This window comes from Semicossyphus pulcher, unplaced genomic scaffold, assembly GCF_022749685.1.
Source record: "Semicossyphus pulcher isolate SPU_LCO1_2020_fin unplaced genomic scaffold, fSemPul1.0.p SCAF_5, whole genome shotgun sequence".
In the NCBI taxonomy this organism is placed as follows: domain Eukaryota; kingdom Metazoa; phylum Chordata; class Actinopteri; order Labriformes; family Labridae; genus Semicossyphus; species Semicossyphus pulcher.
In genome coordinates this window covers 6142074-6160015 of record NW_027211726.1, presented here as the reverse complement: position 1 = coordinate 6160015, position 17942 = coordinate 6142074, and the positions used below count along the sequence as shown (strand labels likewise).

The following is a 17942-nucleotide window of genomic DNA, read 5'->3' as shown; positions in this document are numbered from 1 at the left end:
GGTCAGAGTTGAACCCGGGGCCGCTGCGTTGAGGACTGAGCCTCTGCACATGGGACACACGCTTTAACTGCTGAGCTAAATTCATAATCTTTAGGGTGTATTGAATAATTTTCAGTGTCTTTGTATTAATTTCTACAACTGTTACAAATATCTTTTCATTTCAAGTCACTTTTAAAAGCTAATTATCTTCTCACAACTCAGACGGGGTATCTGTGTTTGAGTTTCCTCTCCCAGGGTTTCTCACATTTTCCCTCTAATGAGCCAAATGTTTCTTTAAGCACTTTTTTGCTTTCTTCTTAGAAAGCTTCGGGCTGGGTTGCAGCTGATGTAACGTGCAACCTGAGACTCTGCATGGGACATGTGCGGTTTGAGCTCCACACATGGACACACTGAACCTTTGGAGAATAGCTACAGTTTTTGTAATTGCAGTTCTGACACACTTACTTCCTTCATGATGAAGCTGAGTGGAAATAAATGACTGTTTGTGCGAGTGGTTAAAGAAAGGTTCAGTTCCATTATCTGTCACATCTTTGTGACCTTCATAAAGGATTGTTTTTTTGGTAATTTAAGACAAACTTTGGGTCTAAAAGTTATAATCTCGAAGATCTCAGTTGCGTTCTCTTTGGCGGCGCCTATGGTGACAAAGGGTAATTGCGGGAGCACACTTTCCAGATATCCAGACAGTGTTGCATGGGTGACGTCCACGGTTGGCTCCGATTATAACTCTTGATTTTCCTGGCTGACGGTCGCTTTCCTTGTCAGACTGTTTGCTTCATCTGAGCGTCGAGTTTGTTTTTGGATTGTCACTTATTTTTGAAGTTGTATCTGTAGTCATCCATCTTTTCTTTGTTTGATCAGCCATAGTAGATTACTGTTTACTCGCAACACTTGCAGAGAGCGGAAAAGCAGCCGCTTAGCTCCGCCTACCCTCTCTGGCAGACCAACCACTGCTGGCTGATGGAAAACGCGTCACAAACTGGACACCCAGTCTGAAACACTGCAAATGCAAAGGCTTTCATCAGCGGGTCAAAGGCTCAATCACCATTGTGTTACCTCATTCAGCGATAGAGACGTAACGTCGAGCTGAAACGGCATTTCGAGAGTATCTAGCTTCCGTATCGTGACGTATTTCCGAGTGAAACAGGACGTGCAGGCGGGACATATCATTAGAGGGATTTGAAATGATCGGATTTTCATATAAGAATACGAAGAAATGTATTTTTTTTGGCTTATATTGTCGAAGAGATTCACAATATTACCGGGAAGTGATCTAAAAGGATTAAAATTACATTTTTCATTTCACCCGACTTTAACAGACATTAATTTAAATGAAAGTCTTTGAGATTATCACTTTAATAACCATTTCCAATGAGTCCCTTAATGCAGTTTTTAACTTGATGATTCATGTTTAAGAATAACAGTTGGTAAACAGGGTTGAAGAGAGATTCAGTAAAAGAAGCAATATTTAAAAACATCATTGCAAGTAAACGTGCTCAAAGTCGACAAAATCAGAGTGAACCAACGAGATATGCCAGTTCCTTTCCTGGGCTCTGCCGAGGTGTCCTTGAGCAAGGCACCGAGTCCTCCAGCTGCTCGGGGCGCATGTCTGTGTGCAGCCGCCTCACACATCTCTCCATTAGTGCATGTCCACAGGGTCCTGTTTGTGCATGTGCGTATTTCAGGCCTTCGTGCGTGTGGCATGTTTGTAAAAACAGAGTGAAAAAAATTGCATTTCCCCTCTGGGATTAATAAAGTCTTCTTCTTCTGAGTATTTAAAATAAAAGTTGTCTTTAATGGGGAACTATGCATAAGGAGCTTTTAATTAGGTATTTTGAGGACATGTGTCACTCTGCAGGAACCAGAGAGACGAGGGCGTCAGCGTCAATTCCCGCCAATATCAGAGAACAGCTCTATTGTGTCATAAAAACATGACTCAAGGCAAACCAGTCATGTGACCACTGATTGTAACCTTTGCATGGAACCGTCCTCCAACATGGAGAGAAGGAAAGGTAGCTTTGCAGTGTCTGCTGTTTTTATGTCATATTCTGTTTGTCAAAATTGTTCATTTGTATTGTTTTTAATTGTTTGTATTGTAAAGTGTGTTTTTCTGGTCTTCCTGTCCACTAATCACAGATGTAAATCAGCTAAATAGCTAACTCTGTCCCAACAGGTGTGTTGTCAAATAAACTAATAAACATTTTGATGGGCATGCTTCTGTACTTTTACTTTAGTAAAGTACCTCAAAATTGTATTAAAGTGAGTAAATGCTTTATGTGTCTTCATAATAATAAGAATATAATAACTGTGATGTTAGTTTGCAGACATGACCGGTTATTTCATGTGATCCGTTAAAAAATAAACGTGTTGTTTTTTTGCTGCAATACACACGCCTAAAAACAGCGCGCGCGCACACGAACGAGCGGCAGGTGACAGCAGGCCACACCCAGATTCCTCCGCGCGCGAAGGTATTCGGTGTGTTTACTTCCTCCATGCACAGCCGGACTGCTCTCTCTTCACTATTACGGCTTGAGTCCTCTTGGTGACGCTCTGCTGACATCACTCGGCTATTCCCCACTCAGCTCTCCGCATCACACACACACACACGGAGCTCCGCCGACTCTCACACACTCCTCCGTCCACACTTTTGTGTCCACATCGCTCCGAGACGCACCGTCACACTCACACACACATACACACACACGCGCACACACACGAGCGAGCAGCCGCGGGCTACCTGTGCCACTGCGGCCGGCCCACACGGGGAGGGGTTTCACTCTTCCTGTCATTAACACACTGCGAGGAAGAGAGACAGAAACTAAACAGGGAGCAGGTTGCTGAGAGGGAAACACACACACACACGCACACACACACATACACAGACACAGACAGGAGGGAAACAGAAGCAGCAACTTGGCTGATTTTAACGCACGGGTGTGAACTGATCTCTAAGTTACTGATCGGAGAAGGAATACTTTGGAGCCGGGTGTCCTCGCGCAGCGCTGTTGTGGATATTTACGTCCACCTTGTCTCCTGTTTAGAAGAATGGCGAGAGATTACGCAGCACGCTGTCCGGTCTCTCCGGTGAGGAAGACTTGGCTGGTGGCGGCGGCGATCCTCCTCGCAGCTCAAGGTAAGACAAGCCGACCCGAGCTGTGTTCACATACCCACCAAACCCTGTTCAGATTTCCTCCACTTCCAGCCCCGCGCGCTCGGAGTGTGTGTGGGCTAACCTGAGCACTCCCATTCGCGCCTCCTTCACCCTGGGAGTGCTGCGTGTTCCCCCGTCTCTGCCTCCTCTCTTTCTGCTGTTTGGTTCTCTGTTCACGCTGTAGTAAAAGTTTATTATCGAAGCACACTGCCTGCTCTGTGTGTGGAGGCTCGCTACGCCATGATACGCGAGGTGTGGCTCTCCTCATTTGTGCTTTTTGTCCTAATTCCTCGCAGCTTCAGACCGCAGGTGACTGTTCAGGAAAAGCTAATCCTCCCTGAGCCTCTACAAACCCTTCATCCCGCACGGCTGACCTGTAATCTGTGTTTACCTGGCTGCTGGAAAGTGGCGTAGGGAAATGGGGCGCAATCACAAAGCGCAGGTGTGATTACTGACATTAGAGGAATCGGGCTGCAGAGCAACAGTGTGGCTGGAGGGAAACAGAGTCTTGTAAGGAAATGAGAATTTCTCAGCCCTGTGCTCTTCAGGTGGCCCTTCAGCTGTGAGTGTGTAGAGCCCTCAATGAAAAACCCACTACAGTGCGAGATGCAGACGCTGCTGGAGGAATACAGCAGTGGAGAGGAAATCTCAGTATTTCACCTCCGTGCATACATTATGCATAACACAGTATATATAACCTTTTGTTTATTCAAGGAGGGAATAACAAGATTTTAACCACCTAAAATAGCACGACAGATATCTGAATTCAGCCACCAGTGCCGATATTGATATTTGATACAAAAAATGAATAAAAATGGCAACATCATATTTTGGGAAATAATCCTTTGAAGATGTTTTGTGTCGTTCATTCAAAGGAATTTGCTGTGGTTTTAGAGTTAAACTACCTTTATTGATGACGGCAACCGTAACGACATAATGAGACTTAACATTAAAGCTGTAATAATAAACAACAACAATTAACTTTTTTATTTTAGCTTAAATTTAGATGAATATCTTTAAACTGCTGCTTCTGATATCACGTCGACCAACGTTCTCTGAAGCAGAGAGACGTGCGATGAGTCAGAGTTGGCCAAAAATATCCTCGACTGATATTGAGCTTGATCGTTAGATTATCGGTACTGATGCAAGTACAGAACAAGGCAGTGTATGAATGTGATAGGAGAACTTAGAGAGCAATGTAACACCTGAATTTATACCAGGTTGTTTCTGATTTTCAGACTGAAAGTCTCAAATGTGACAGGCAAAAATTGAACAAAATACTATAATAGATGACAGAATAAGTGAAGGTATTTTCATACCTACCTGTCTACACTGAGGCTATTTCTGTTCTCACTTTCCGTCAGTTTGTTCCAACGTGACTCTCTTTGGGCTGCGTGTTTGTGTAAAGGTGCTGCATGAATATCGTTAAAGCTCCTGCGAGGTTTGTGTTGATTTTGGCGCCCCCTGTGGACAAAGCCGTATCTCTTACCTCTTTGCTGATTTTGTCCTGTACAAGCAAAAAAAAAATCTCATCCTGGTTTCTTTACTCATATGTATCACTCACTTTAAATTTGTGCCCTGGGAAATGTAAACAAAGGCAGCGTGCAGATAATCGCCTCGCCTGACACCTACCCCCCCACCAGTGGTTTCAGGCATTAAAAATAAATATATAGACATAATCAATCTTGTTGCTAATGGTCTGGTTTGCTTTTTTAGCTCATATAGAGTAATTAGAATTAATTTCAGTCTGTTTCATAACCAGCGAAAAACTCCTCACAGGAGCTTTAAGTTGATGATGATATCGGCTGATAGTATCGGCCTGCAGATATCAGTCAAGATCTAAAGTGTAAACAAAATCATTACAATGAGAGGTAAAATAATCGGACTGGAGCTGCAACCACTAATCAGCATGTACAACAGATGGACTAAACTCAAAGGAATACACACACACACACACACACCACAGTCGCCTCCCCTCAGGCCTGAGATACAGATCACTCACCTTCCGGACTGAGAGCCATGTCAAGCTTCGTGCCCACATCCATCAGACCACCATCATCATGAACCGTTGAATTATTTATTTTAACACCGTTCATTTAAAAAAAAAAACATATTCATTAAGTTTTATTTATTATGTTTTACAAGCTTCACTTATCGCTGTTGTTTGTGATACGTGTGTGTGTGTGTGTGGTATGTTGATGCAGAAGTGAAACTGTTTACACACCAACGCTTTTACCCAAATGAAGTTCCGAACGGATAAATAAAGTTATTTGAATGTTCCTGCAAAGTGATGCAAGCACAATGCAAGAGAGTGACGTAAAACTTTTGGAGATAAAAATACACAAATGTCTGTCAGGTTTATTGAGCACACAATCCCCGTGTAAACACTCGAACTTTTATGTTTATGCCGTTTTGATTTCACTTCATGCAGTTTTAAAGGTTATACTGATGCATAATAACTTTAAACACTAATCCAGACATTTACCAGGAATACTAAGTAAATATCACAATAAACCTGCTTGTGGTTGCACTAGCAGCACTCTACATCCCCATGAGAGCCTTACAGTGATGGATATGGAGATAACCACGAGCTATGTTAACATCCCTAAAATGCACCATGAGTGAAGCAGACATGCTTTAACTCCCAGCTGGATCCATTTTCTGAGTTTTTTTCCCCCCAACTGGGACCAGCTACAAATCTCAAACCAGCAGGCAGTCAGGCTACAGCGCGCGTCATAAAAAAAAAACCTGTGAATCCGCTCCGTCAGCATGAATCTGTCAGCCTGCTGTTTTCACCTGGGTGTACCTGCAGTATCATCTGTCAGAGCCGTCCCTAAAATTGTCACAGGGCAGAGGAAGACGGGTCATTATGGAGCCGGGAGATGTGTCGTCGCCTGCGCTGACTCGCCTCGGAGACATAACTCTGAGATCAAAGCATACAGGAGGGCGAGTTATTTCAAGGCTGCAGAGGCTGCTCTTAGCATCTGTTGCATGATGGGTGACGATGTCAGCTGTGATTTTTTGAGCAGGAGGAAGATTTCACCTTGATTGGAATTAGCTTTGTTATGACATCCTTCCTGTGTGTGTGTGTAGAGGCAGAGATGTAAGCTTTGAGAAGAGGAAACCCCGGCGTAGCAGCACTGAGGTGCAGCGCAGTTGGTGTGAGGATGACAGATACTCAGCTGAGACTCTGCTACAACAGGCCTGTATTGTTAAAAAGCTGTCAGGTCGTCTTGACAGTATCCCCACAGGTTATGAATTAATTTGAACGTGCAACTACACAACTGTCTTCTCGGAGACGTTTCAGCTACTTAGCAAGAGAGTAACTGGCGATGGATGTAGAAGAAGAAGCTCCTTTTTTCCAGGATTTCTTTTGCAAATGAAACATCTTTTAGGAAACGGCTCAGGGTTGGTTTGTGTGTTTAGATTGAGGATCTCTCTGTGAAAAACACACACACTTAAAACTTAACTCTCATCTTTATTTATAGACATTTTCACTGTCCAAAGAGCTTTACAAAGCAAAAGCTGCAAAGAACGTTCGACTGTGTGCAAGTCTATCTAGGATGATGTCGTTCCTGATCATTTAAAGATCATTTCCTTTTCAAGAAGCACTCGTTGATTTTATAGTTTCACAAACTTGTAAAACATAATGCAGATTACAATTAACGGTAAGGCATGAGTCATTCTAACGATACCTGTGCTTTGATGGCGAGTATCGATCCCACACCAGTGTTCAATTAAAAATCCATCCATTAACACTTAACAACGCTTATCCTGTTCAGGGTTGCAGGGGTATTGGAGCCAGTCCCAGCTGTCAATGGGCGAGAGGCAGATACACCCTAAACTGATCGCCAGTCAATCACAGGGCTGACACATAGAGACAGACGACCTTTCACGCTCACATCAAAAGGCAATTATAGACTCGCCAATGAACCTAACGAGCATGTCTTTGGACTGTGGGAGGAGGCCGGAGTGCCCTGAGGGAACCCACGCATGCACGGGGAGAACATGCAAACTCTGCACAGAAAGGCCCTAAATTTCCCTCGGGATCAATAAAGTGTCCGTCTGTCCGTCTATGTTCCAACCGCACTAACTGCTGCACCACTGGACCACCGTGCAGCCCTCAATTACAAATAATAGCCTTTATTTCTTTTTTGGCTCTTTGCAAATTACATGTAACAAGTAACAAAGAGCTTCAGAGAAGCAGAAAAATAAAACAAACAAGTCTTCCAATCATCAGGTTTTAAAAGAAAGCAGAGCAGAATACAGAGTAGGCAATTAAAAAGGAATAAAATACCGTTAACAGGAAGTTTAAAATCAGTGAAAGGCTCTCGGGTAAAGGTGTTTAATAAGAAAGGACTTCAGAGATCACTGATCAGGTCGGCTGAGGGGTCAAAACTTTCCCATGAAGTTGAGAAGTACCGTTAACCTTCAGCTAAACAGGCCAAATGGAGTTGAGAGGATATCATTCCACAGCAATGATAATTAAGTCACTTCAGGTGCCCCCCCCCCACACACCCTCCCTCTCCTGTGCTCGTCTCTGTAGGCCGATCCTGCGCTGAAATGTCAATGATGATGAGTCCCCTCGACGGCTCGGTGGAGACGAAGAGCTGATTAGCTTATCACTTGGAGAGCAGGCGGCCGATGATTATCGCCCTCACAGCGGCGCCGCCTGATTATCGAGAGCTCTTATTAATGACTCATCGTCTGTGCCGTGTTGCTGTTTGTTGTTTGCATATTTGTGTAGCCAATGGCGGAGCGTCGGATGGATTTGTGCTTGGGTTCTACCATTGCAGAAAGCTTGGAAGAAATCAGTGGCCTGCCTTTGTGCCTTTGGGCATGAAACCCTCAGTAGCCACCTGCTTTTGTCTTCCGCTTGTCTGGTAGAAAGAAAGAGGTCAAACTTTATGGTGGTAAAATATCCACTGGTGTAGCATCTGCTGCTCTTAAATTAACAATCAAGAGACACATCCAGTTTTACTGCTGTAATTAAAAAGCACACACAACTAATAAACAAGCACAGAGTTCAAAACGTTGGTCTTCCCAGTGCAGCCGGTTGGTTGCGTTTGGCCTTTGGGCTAAGAGCACAATTATTTGAATTTTTCTCTCTGCTGGATGTTTTACTTGATTAATTATTGGGAAAAGCCCAGGGGCTGAAAATCTCCCATTATTTCAAAAGCAAAGGGCAGCGTGAATAAAAATGGCAGTAATTTTCTCAGTTTAACCAACAGGTTTTTTCCCGCTTAGCATAAATCCTATTTTAACCCTGACCCCGGGCTGGAGGATGATTTGGAGTCTTCACGGTTTGTTTTACAAAGAGTGTGTGGGAGCGAGGTCTCAGCCTCGCAGTGGGATGGCTGATGGACTAAATGTCAAGGAGTGCGTCTCAGGAGAGGTGATCTTCTGTGTCTGCGGAGAGGGTTCATGGAGGGGGTAGTTATTGTTGCCTTGAGAGCTGATCACAGGTATGATCATGGGTTAAAATGTGACAGGGTTGTGGAGTTTGATGCTGTGCAAGAGCCGGTTTGTAGGAGCTTAAAGAAATGTTTCATAATGTTGAACTGAAACCAGTATCGCCCCAAATACAGCCTATAATGTGCTATAAGGTGTTAGCAAGTAGGCTACTCAACACACCGATTGTATCAAAATTCACTTCTTGCTTCTTCTCCCGAAAAGTAACCTGATAGCAGTGGGCTGCTAGCAAAGAGCGTTCCGTTAGCTAGGTAAGCTAGCAAAATGTCGACAATATAAGTCAGCGTTTCCCGTCAAACATTTCTTTTTTTGTTTTATTGAAATCATAACAGGTATAACACAGATAGGAGCAGATATGTTTTATAATGTTGTAGTGAAACCGGTTTCCAAAACGCCCCAAATACAGCCTATAATGTGCAATCGTGTGTTAGCAAGTACGCTACTCAACGCACCAATTGTATACCATAATTTTCCCCCTCAAGATTCACTTGCTTCTTCTTCTCCCAAAAAGTAACCTCATAGCAATGACATAAATTATTGGCTGCAACTAGCAACTACTGTTTTAGAGCTGCGAAGAAGAACAGTGGGCTGCTCACAGAGTGTACTGTTAGCTAGGAAAGCTAGCAAAATGTTGGCAGTTAAAGTCTCCCATCAAACACTTTCTATTTTTTCTTTTATTTAAATTATAACAGGTGTAAACACAAATAGGAGCTTAAAGATATAGAGTTGTTCTGTTACTGAAACCGGCATCCAAAATGCCCCAAATGTAGCCTATAATGTGGTATTGGGTATTAGCATGTAAGCTACTCAATGCACCTGTACCATAGTATACTCTCCCCCCTGAAAAAGCACTTTCTTCTTTTCCCAAAAAGTAACCTACCTGACATAGCTTAGGTCATTGCTATTAGCTGCAACTAGCAACTACTGTTTTAGAGCTGCAAAGAAGAACAGTGGGCTGCTAGCTGAGTGTTGTTGTTAGCTCGGAAAGCGAGCAAAATGTCACCAGTTTAAGTCGGTGTTTCCCATCCAACACTTTCAGCTTGTGTTTTCTTTATTTAAAGTTAGATAATTCTAACAGGTAAAACCACAAAATAAAGAAGTTTCATGTTAAAATTCAAACTTTTGAGCAGCCACAGGACTTCAGGAGAGGCTGCTAGCCGAGCTGCTGCTAACGTTAGCTTGGCTTATTTCTTGGTGCTTTATTAGATTAGGAATTCTTCAGTGTACTAAGCTATGCTGTACAACAATGGTAGGAATCATATCACATTAATACATAGTAACATCTGTGTAATATGTTTGTGTATTAATAATGTGTATTTATTTTTTATTTTTTACCAGTATTGGAGGAACATGCTATCGGCTAATACTCCCTCTTATCAGAATCCGTATGCGGCAGGTAGAAATGGATCAATGCATCTCATTGTTTTAGCGTATAACATTTTTGGTTGAGGGCTTGTTAATAAAAAACTTTGCAAACTGTATTTATAAATCATTTTTTCCTAAAAGTGTTTGAAATGAATAAAATAAAAGTCATGAAAACTGTAGTGTGATAAGACAAAGCGACGCTAAAGAGGAACAATAAGTCATCCATGCTAAATGAGACGATGCTTATTTAATGATATCATAAAATAAAGATTTAGCTTCTTAATCTGAGAGCGGCCGTATTAAAAAAAAAAACAAGCTGCCGCCATGCGGGGGGCCAGAAATGAGCCGCTGTGGGTCCCGACCTGCTCGTCGGGCCGGGACTCAAATGTCAATGGCTCTTCCTGGTGTGGCTCGGGGTGATAATCATCCCCTCGAGAGCAGAGCGTTGACGCTCGCTGAGAGCTTATTAATGACTCACACTAACACAAACTGCACAGTAATGCTGGCGGCGGTTGGTGTTCAGGCCCATTTGGTTGTCATTGTCCTGGCCGTCGTGTGTGTTGTGCCGATTCTCACCCAGAAAAGCACAAAATCCTGTCCGCATGCTGAGAGAGAATCACTTCCTCTCGATTCTGGCCTTTCCCCTTCCTCACTGACGACTTGCACATGCTGTTGCATCACATGTACTGCGATCTGTTTGCCCGCATTAATGTCTGAGTTTGTCTCTTTTTGAAAATTTTCGCCTCTGGCTTTCTTATTGATCAAGGATTAAAATGTTAATGACTTCCCACAATCCTTTGTGGGCTGATGGATGATGCACTTTGTATTGCAGGCTCTTGCATAATGCTGTTTGCTTGTTTTTGTACAATCAAACAGATGTGAAAAAAACACATTCTTTACTTAAGTTGAGGTACAGATACAGACCGTCTCAGCGGTTAAACCAGCCCATGTACAGAGACATTCCTCGATGCAGCGGCCCCGGGTTCGACTCCATCCCTCTGCTCTTTGCCGTGTGTCATCCCCCACTCTCTCCTCCCCTGTTTCCAACACTAACCACTGTCCTCTCTCTCTAAAGAAAGGCATGAAAGACCAAAAAACTAATACATCTAAAATACGAGGCCTTGAGTCAACTTCTTGCTGAAGTAAATGTGAGAAAGTACACGCTTTGAAATGTACTTACAGTATGCTCTAAAGGACATTTCTACCAGCTGTTTCTGTGTGAAGCTAACTGAGGCTCACTTTAACTTGAATTAAAGATAATCTTCAAATACAATCAATTAACTTTGCTTTCATGGACTTTACATTCGCTAGACTCACCTTCTCCTCCACGATCGAGTTTCCCTCTCTTGTCTGTTTTATCCATCCTGTTTCGTCTGTTGTGCTTGAAATGAACTAATCAAAACATCGAGGAACTGCTTTTGAGATGTGCTCTTGTCCCAGATATTTAGGTTAAACGATTAACTCCCTTTTAAAAGCATTTAAGCTAATGTGACAATCTAAGATGTGAGGAGCAGAAGTTGTCGGAAAATACTCAGGAAAAGAAAGCTGAAAACTGAGCACAGAAAGTTCATCCATTATCTACACCACTTAACCTGTCGTCGGGCGGCTGGAGCCAATCCCAGCTGTCGTTGGGCGAGAGGCGGGGTTACCCCCAGACTGCCAGTCAATCACAGAGCTGACACATAGAGACAGACAACCTTTCACACCTACGGGCAATCTTGGAGACACCAATGAACCTAACGAGCATGTCTTTGGACCGTGGGAGGAAGCCGAGTACCCGCATGGAGATTAATTCCATGTGCTTCTTTATTTCACTCTTCTGCACATTTAAACACTTAGTTTTATGTCGATAATGTGCAGAGAGCCTCAATATCTAATTAAGCATGTCGTTTTATGTCTTTCCCGCATGATATGAGCCGATGGATCCTCCAAGGAAGTGCTTTTATTGTGTTATTGTAACATGTAGGTTCAAATTGGTCTTGATGTGTGAAAGATGGCTTTCATCCCCTCAAATGCATCAAAGCTAAAGTAGAGGAGTAAAGAGGCTGTAAATGTACGGAGCAGATAGGACAGCAAGAGGAAAATATTGTCACCAGAAATCTTCTCTCGAATATTGCGGCGTCACAGAGCGAGGTGGAGGTGGCAGCCTGGTTGGTCACTCTCAGAAATTGGGGAACAGGTTGCCATGGATGCAGCTTTTGTGGATGAGTCAATATCACATCCCTTTGTTCTGCAGCCATTGTGTGTTTGTCTTTGTGTGGACCTTTTTTAAAAGAGACTGGTTGTAATCAGGGGGAGAGGTTGGACTCTGGGTTGCTGTAAGAAGCTCCATCAGTCCGGCACGCTGAGAGTCCGGGAAGCAGGTTTTCATTCATCACTCCGCCTGCCAAGAACCTGCAGGTGTGTGCGCGCGCTCGGTCAGCGTTTTTTCCTTCCTTCTTTTAATTCCACTTCTGAGGAAACCAGTTACTAAGCAAATTCCAGCTCCTGTTTCTCGAAATAAACCGTATCATGGCGAACACTTTGGCATTCCTCTGCTATTCTTCAGCAAACAGGTGTCAGTGGGAAGAGGGATTAGGGAGTGGAGCAACAGGAACGCGGCCATGAATCACAGTGGAGCCGATCCAAGAGTGGTCGCAGTTTTTTTGTTTCAGCTCTCACTGCGTCATGACTTCCTTTGCAGATCGCTCACACAAATGCACACGCGGGATCAATGCGGCCACCCTCCCGAGTTTGACTTTTACTGCCATGCAGAGTAAAGAAAACTTCCCGCCAGCTTTTCTTTCATGCATCCATTCTTCCTCAGTCTTATTCTTCTGCTCTCATTCTTTTGACCCTTCTTTCATGCGACCTGGCTGGCTGCCGCTCCGTGGCGGCTCTCGAGCGGGGGACCTTTTGTTGCAACAGCTTTCGGTGGAATTAAAAAGGGTGCCAGTACCCCCCTCCTCTCTCTTCCTCTCTCCGTCCACTCTGCTGCTCTCAGTTCTTCCAGGCCTCATTGTTTAGAGAGAGAGGGAGCTAGAGGGGGAAATAAAGAGCGGAGGGGGGGGTTCAAAGTGTGAAATGTTTAGACAAGCGCCCCTGCTCTGTCTCCATGTCTGTCCGTCCTCTCCTCCTGCTCGCTCACGGTTTCCTCTCCAGATAGTCGGCCGGTGACAGAATGGAAATTGCTCTCGCTGTGGATGTGCGAGTGCGGCGGTGGGTCAGGCTGTGATGGGACTCTGTGACATTTCCCTGCTGTACCCGTGTGGGCAATTAATAACCGCACGAACGTTGTTTGTTCACTTATGGAGCTGCAGGTTTTTTCCTACAGAGGGATTTTAAAGTGACGATGAAGCTCGAACTTTAGGCCCCATTTACAAAAACAGCCTTAACAGCATCAGTGCAAGCTGCAGTCACATTATGTGGAAGATGGTGAGAATAGAACAGGTTGACATTTGCTTTAGCTACTAGATTCACCAAACCACATCTTGTTTTAGGCTGTTTGACTCTGACGCTGTGCAGAGCTGTTAACCAGTTAATCGATGAGTAAATGAGTCACCGAACATTTGCTGTGTGCAGATTGTGCAGCTTTTCTTTGTCACACATGACAGTAAAAAGAGTCTAAAGGTTGATGACTGTTGGTTTGAAAGAAGAAGTTACTTTGGGCTCTGGGAAATTACCTGGGAAACCATTTGTCATAAATTCAAAACAACGGTAGGGGAACTTTTGGTTTGTGTTGATTTTGGCGTCCCTTGACCCCTCCTCTCGTTGCTGATCTTGTCCTGAACATGTGTAAGAAGAGTTTTTTAACAAAAAGTTTTCTTTTTACACCCAAATGCATAATCTTAGAAAATATAGAAAAACTGCTGATTTGGCAGCACAAAGTTAATCACCTCGTCTGACACCTATCCCCCCAAGCAGCGGTTTCAGGCATTAAAAATAACTATATATAAATAATCAACGTTGTCGCTGATAGTCTCGATTCCTTTTGTAGCTCATATAGAGTCATCAGAATTTATTTCAGCCTGTTTCATAACCAGATAAAAACTCCTCACAGGAGCTTTAATGTCGACTTACCTGAAGAAAACTAGCAGATTAATGGAAAATGAAACTAGTCATTAGTTCTGACTGTCTGGCTTGAACAGTTGGCGCTATGGCACTTGATCCTTTGTGATTCATGATGAACAAGATGCTATTTCAATCAGGAGACACTTCATTGTTAGTAACCAATTATTTATTTGCAGGTTGAGAAAATACGAGTGTGCAAAGTCTTTAGACCCCAACGTGACGTCCTCACATGTTCAAAAGCAGTCGTGTCGCCGAGGTCAGGACAGGATATCCGAGGTGGAGTCTAGTGAAGGAAGGATGGAAGCAGGAGGTGATGAGGAGTGGTCTTCTGAAGAGCTGAACCTAGACACTGATAGGACAGTCACCTCCGATCCTTCCTTCAGAGGGAGGGGCGCAATGCACATTGGGAGTTGTAGGAATGTAGAATGGGAGAAACCACAAGCTGCTTTCTCCACAGCTATGGTGCCAGTTTGAAATACTTCTATTGATTACGGAGAACACCAGCTTTGACAGACAGCGGCTGCTTTAAGGTCGAGGCAAAATCTGGTTGGTTCAATACTTAAAGGATACTCAAGTCAGACGTCAGCAGGAGATGATCGTCTACATACAAGGAAGTAAGATTAATGCAGTGCTGTTGTATTTTGATTGAATTAGATGTAAACATATTCTCATTTTTCACGGTGAAAACATTGTACAGATAAGATGGAAGGTCTTTTTAAAAACGCTCTGACAAACAGCCTCTTGATAATATTTCTAACATTAAAAAAGTCAAGGGTCTAGTAAGTCACAGTTGAGGAGCATCTGTGCTTAAGCCTGCTGCTGGCCCAACACACCAACTGTATCTTGTTGGAGTGAAACATGACAGACGGCACTGTACATTTCGTAACCGCTCCTAAATATCATCCTTTCACAATCAGTCACATCCTGTCGGCTTCAGGGGATTGCTCTGAAAGTGAAAGCCCTTCAGCGCTCGGGTCACACCAGCCAGTAAGATTAAAAAAAGTCTATTTCCTGTCCTGGTTCAAGTGCGAGCACAGAAAGGCCGGGCCATTGTCAATTGTCTACAAAATGTGCCCCTGCTGCTACTCCTGGACCCACTCTCTGGAGTCGTATTATTCACAGCCGTGCAGGGAAATAACTTGTTAATAGTAGTTTTTCAGCTTCCTTCTCTGACACTTTGTTGTCCTGAAATTTGACCCCAGAACTTCCTCACTTTCTGTACTCTACTGCCAAATCTCATAACCCTACTTAAAGCGTGCACCGTGGAGGAACTTAATGTCCTTTGTGTAGTGAATGAAGAAACCCGACTCCTCACTGAAGCAATGCAAATAGAATCAGGGAATCGATTTATCTCTGCCTCACCGTCCATAAATAACCGGCCGGCTCTGCGCGGCCTGCAGACTGTTAGCAACAAGTTGTGGAGGTCAGCAGCTAGCTAACAGAGCGAGAGAGAGAGAGAGAGAGACACAGGAACATTGTTGTGGTTTTGAGTTATATTGTTTGTATTTTTCTTTCATAATTATCTGATTATTATTATATTTGGCTGAGTGAGTGACGGTACTTTCAGAGCTGTAGAGAGAGGGAGTTGCTACATCGCAGTGGTGGATCACAGAGCATATTGGACCTCCACTGACGCGACTCTCTGTCTATACAGCTCTGGATACTTTGTTCGGGGAGTAGGCGGCCTCATTGGGACAGTCCGCCACATATTAGGTTACTAGTCCTGTTATGTTATTGATTATAACCAACATTATTCAATATTATGTGTATTGTTGCGGGATGCTTTGGCAATGTTGTCACTGTGACATTCATGCCAATTCAGGTTATTGAACTGACAAAGAGAGAGAGAGAAAGAGACAGATAAGGAGAAAATGAGAGAGAAAGAGACGGAGAGAGAGAGAGAGAGAGAGACAAAGAAAGAAAGAGATGGAGAGAAAGACTGAAACAATTGGAAGGAAAGAGAAACAGAAAGAGACAGAGAGAGAGAGACAGACAGAAAGAGAGAAAGAGAGAGAGAGAGAGAGACAGACAGAGACAGACAGAAAGAGACGGAGGCGGACCGAAAGACAAGTAAAAATAGAAAGAGACGGTGAGAGAGCGACAGACAGAGATGGAGAGAAAGACTGAAACACTTGGGAGGAAAGAGAGACAGAGATGGAGAGAGAGAGACGGAGAGAGACAAATAGAGACAGAGGCGGACCGAAAGACTCTGAGAGAAGTAAAAAGAGAGAGAGAGAGAGAGACCGGCAAAAATAGACAAACAAAGAAAGGACGAGACAGAGACAGACAGACAGACTCTGAGACAAGTTGAAGGAAAGAGAGACAGACAGAAAGAGAGAGACTAACCAAGAGAGAAAATAAGATGGAAACAGGGAATGAGACAAAGAGACAAGCAGAGATGGACAGATGCAGAAAAAGACACAAAGAGAATGAGAGAGAAAAGAGAGAAAGTAACAGGGAAAGACAGAGAAAGAAAGAAACAGACTGAGGCAGACAGAGAGAGAGAAAGAGAGAGACTGTGTCCATATTGATGAAATGTAAAAAGGAAGCGGCGCTGTCACTCTCTTTGCGTCCTTCAACATCGTCTCACCTCCTTCATCCCCTCTGCGTGCTCCAACGTGCGCGCGTGTGCGTCGATGCCGGTCGTCCTCATCGACCGCGTCCGCTCTGACAGCTTTGTTCCTCATTTGCATAACGCAAGCTAACGTCTCTCTCCTCCTCACCCTGTACACAAGCGACGACTGTTCACACGGCGGCACATTTCCATGCCAGTCACTCGCACATTACCGGAGAACGCCGCTGTCGTTTAGGGTTCCAGCCCATTTACTGCTGCCTCTGTCTCCTGAACGTGTCCCCCAATCATCCTGCAACGCTTGCCACGTGTAATTAGATCACTTCTTTCTCTGTCTCTATACACAGGCTCTGCTTTTATTTCAAACCTGGCGTTAAGACAATGCTCCTCCTGGCAAACAAAGCAGCCACATGTTTATACAGACCTGGATGTGACAATTAAGTGTGTCAGGCGGCATGTTTTTCAGGGATTGTTTCCTGGCAGAGAGTGCGATGTCTTCCTGCGGGTGTCAGGTGACTGACAGGAAACGCTGGTTAAGGATACAGTTCGTACTAACAATGGGGCACTGGTTCCTGTCCGACTTTATACACAGACAGTGATGTATTCTGTGGCCCCCTACAATCCCTACATTTCTTTTTCTACTGCAGGAGAATCAAGTGCAACAATTACCTGCTCGTACAGTATGTGCAGAAGCCAGCATAGAAATGCAATAATAAAAAGCAATTCTTGATTTTAAAGCTCTAATTTTTCAGACTCTTTCAGACCAAACATCATTTGGACTGTTGACGGTCTTTTGGTGATGGTTTTATTTGATAGGACAGTGAAGATTAGGGCTGAGAATCGCAGGGGAACTCACGATACGATACGCGATACGTAGCCCACGATAATATCACGATACAGCGATTCTGCGATAATTGACATATTGCAAGACAATCGTATAACGATATACTTCCAAGAGCAATTAATTTCTGTTGTAAGTGCCACCACGAGGGGTCACAAAGTTCTTCTCTTTTTAGAGCGCCGTTTTTTTTGGACGATCTATCGCTAATTTGATTGCACAAGTCAGGACGACAATCGATATTTTGTCCCACCCCGAATGAAGATAGTGGGGAGAGTGAGTGAGAGAGAGTGGGGAAGGCATGAACCAAATGGCGATAAGTCGAACCGGCAGCCAGCACGATGAGGACTTTGCCTGTTAGCATCGGGTGCCTGCTCTACCGACTGAGCTAAACCAGTGCCCCATTTGGACTCTTTCTTAAGTGGAAAGTTGTCCCAGTAAGGAGCTGATACCTCACAAAGTCCAAACTATCTGCCTTGGCTTGATAATTAGTATTA

General features: G+C 43.9%; 1 protein-coding gene across 2 annotated transcripts in view; it reads left to right on the top strand.

The window, feature by feature from the left end:
- The first annotated feature begins 2627 nt into the window (after positions 1–2627).
- The window catches only part of pvrl2l (PVR cell adhesion molecule related 2 like), a 372881-nt gene continuing 357566 nt past the window's right edge, over positions 2628–17942 (top strand). For both annotated transcript variants that reach the window (XM_069681001.1, XM_069681000.1), the window contains exon 1: positions 2628–3130. In XM_069681001.1, coding sequence (XP_069537102.1) covers positions 3043–3130 — 88 coding nt within the window. In that variant the 5' untranslated portion in view covers positions 2628–3042. The remainder of the gene's footprint in view (positions 3131–17942) is intronic.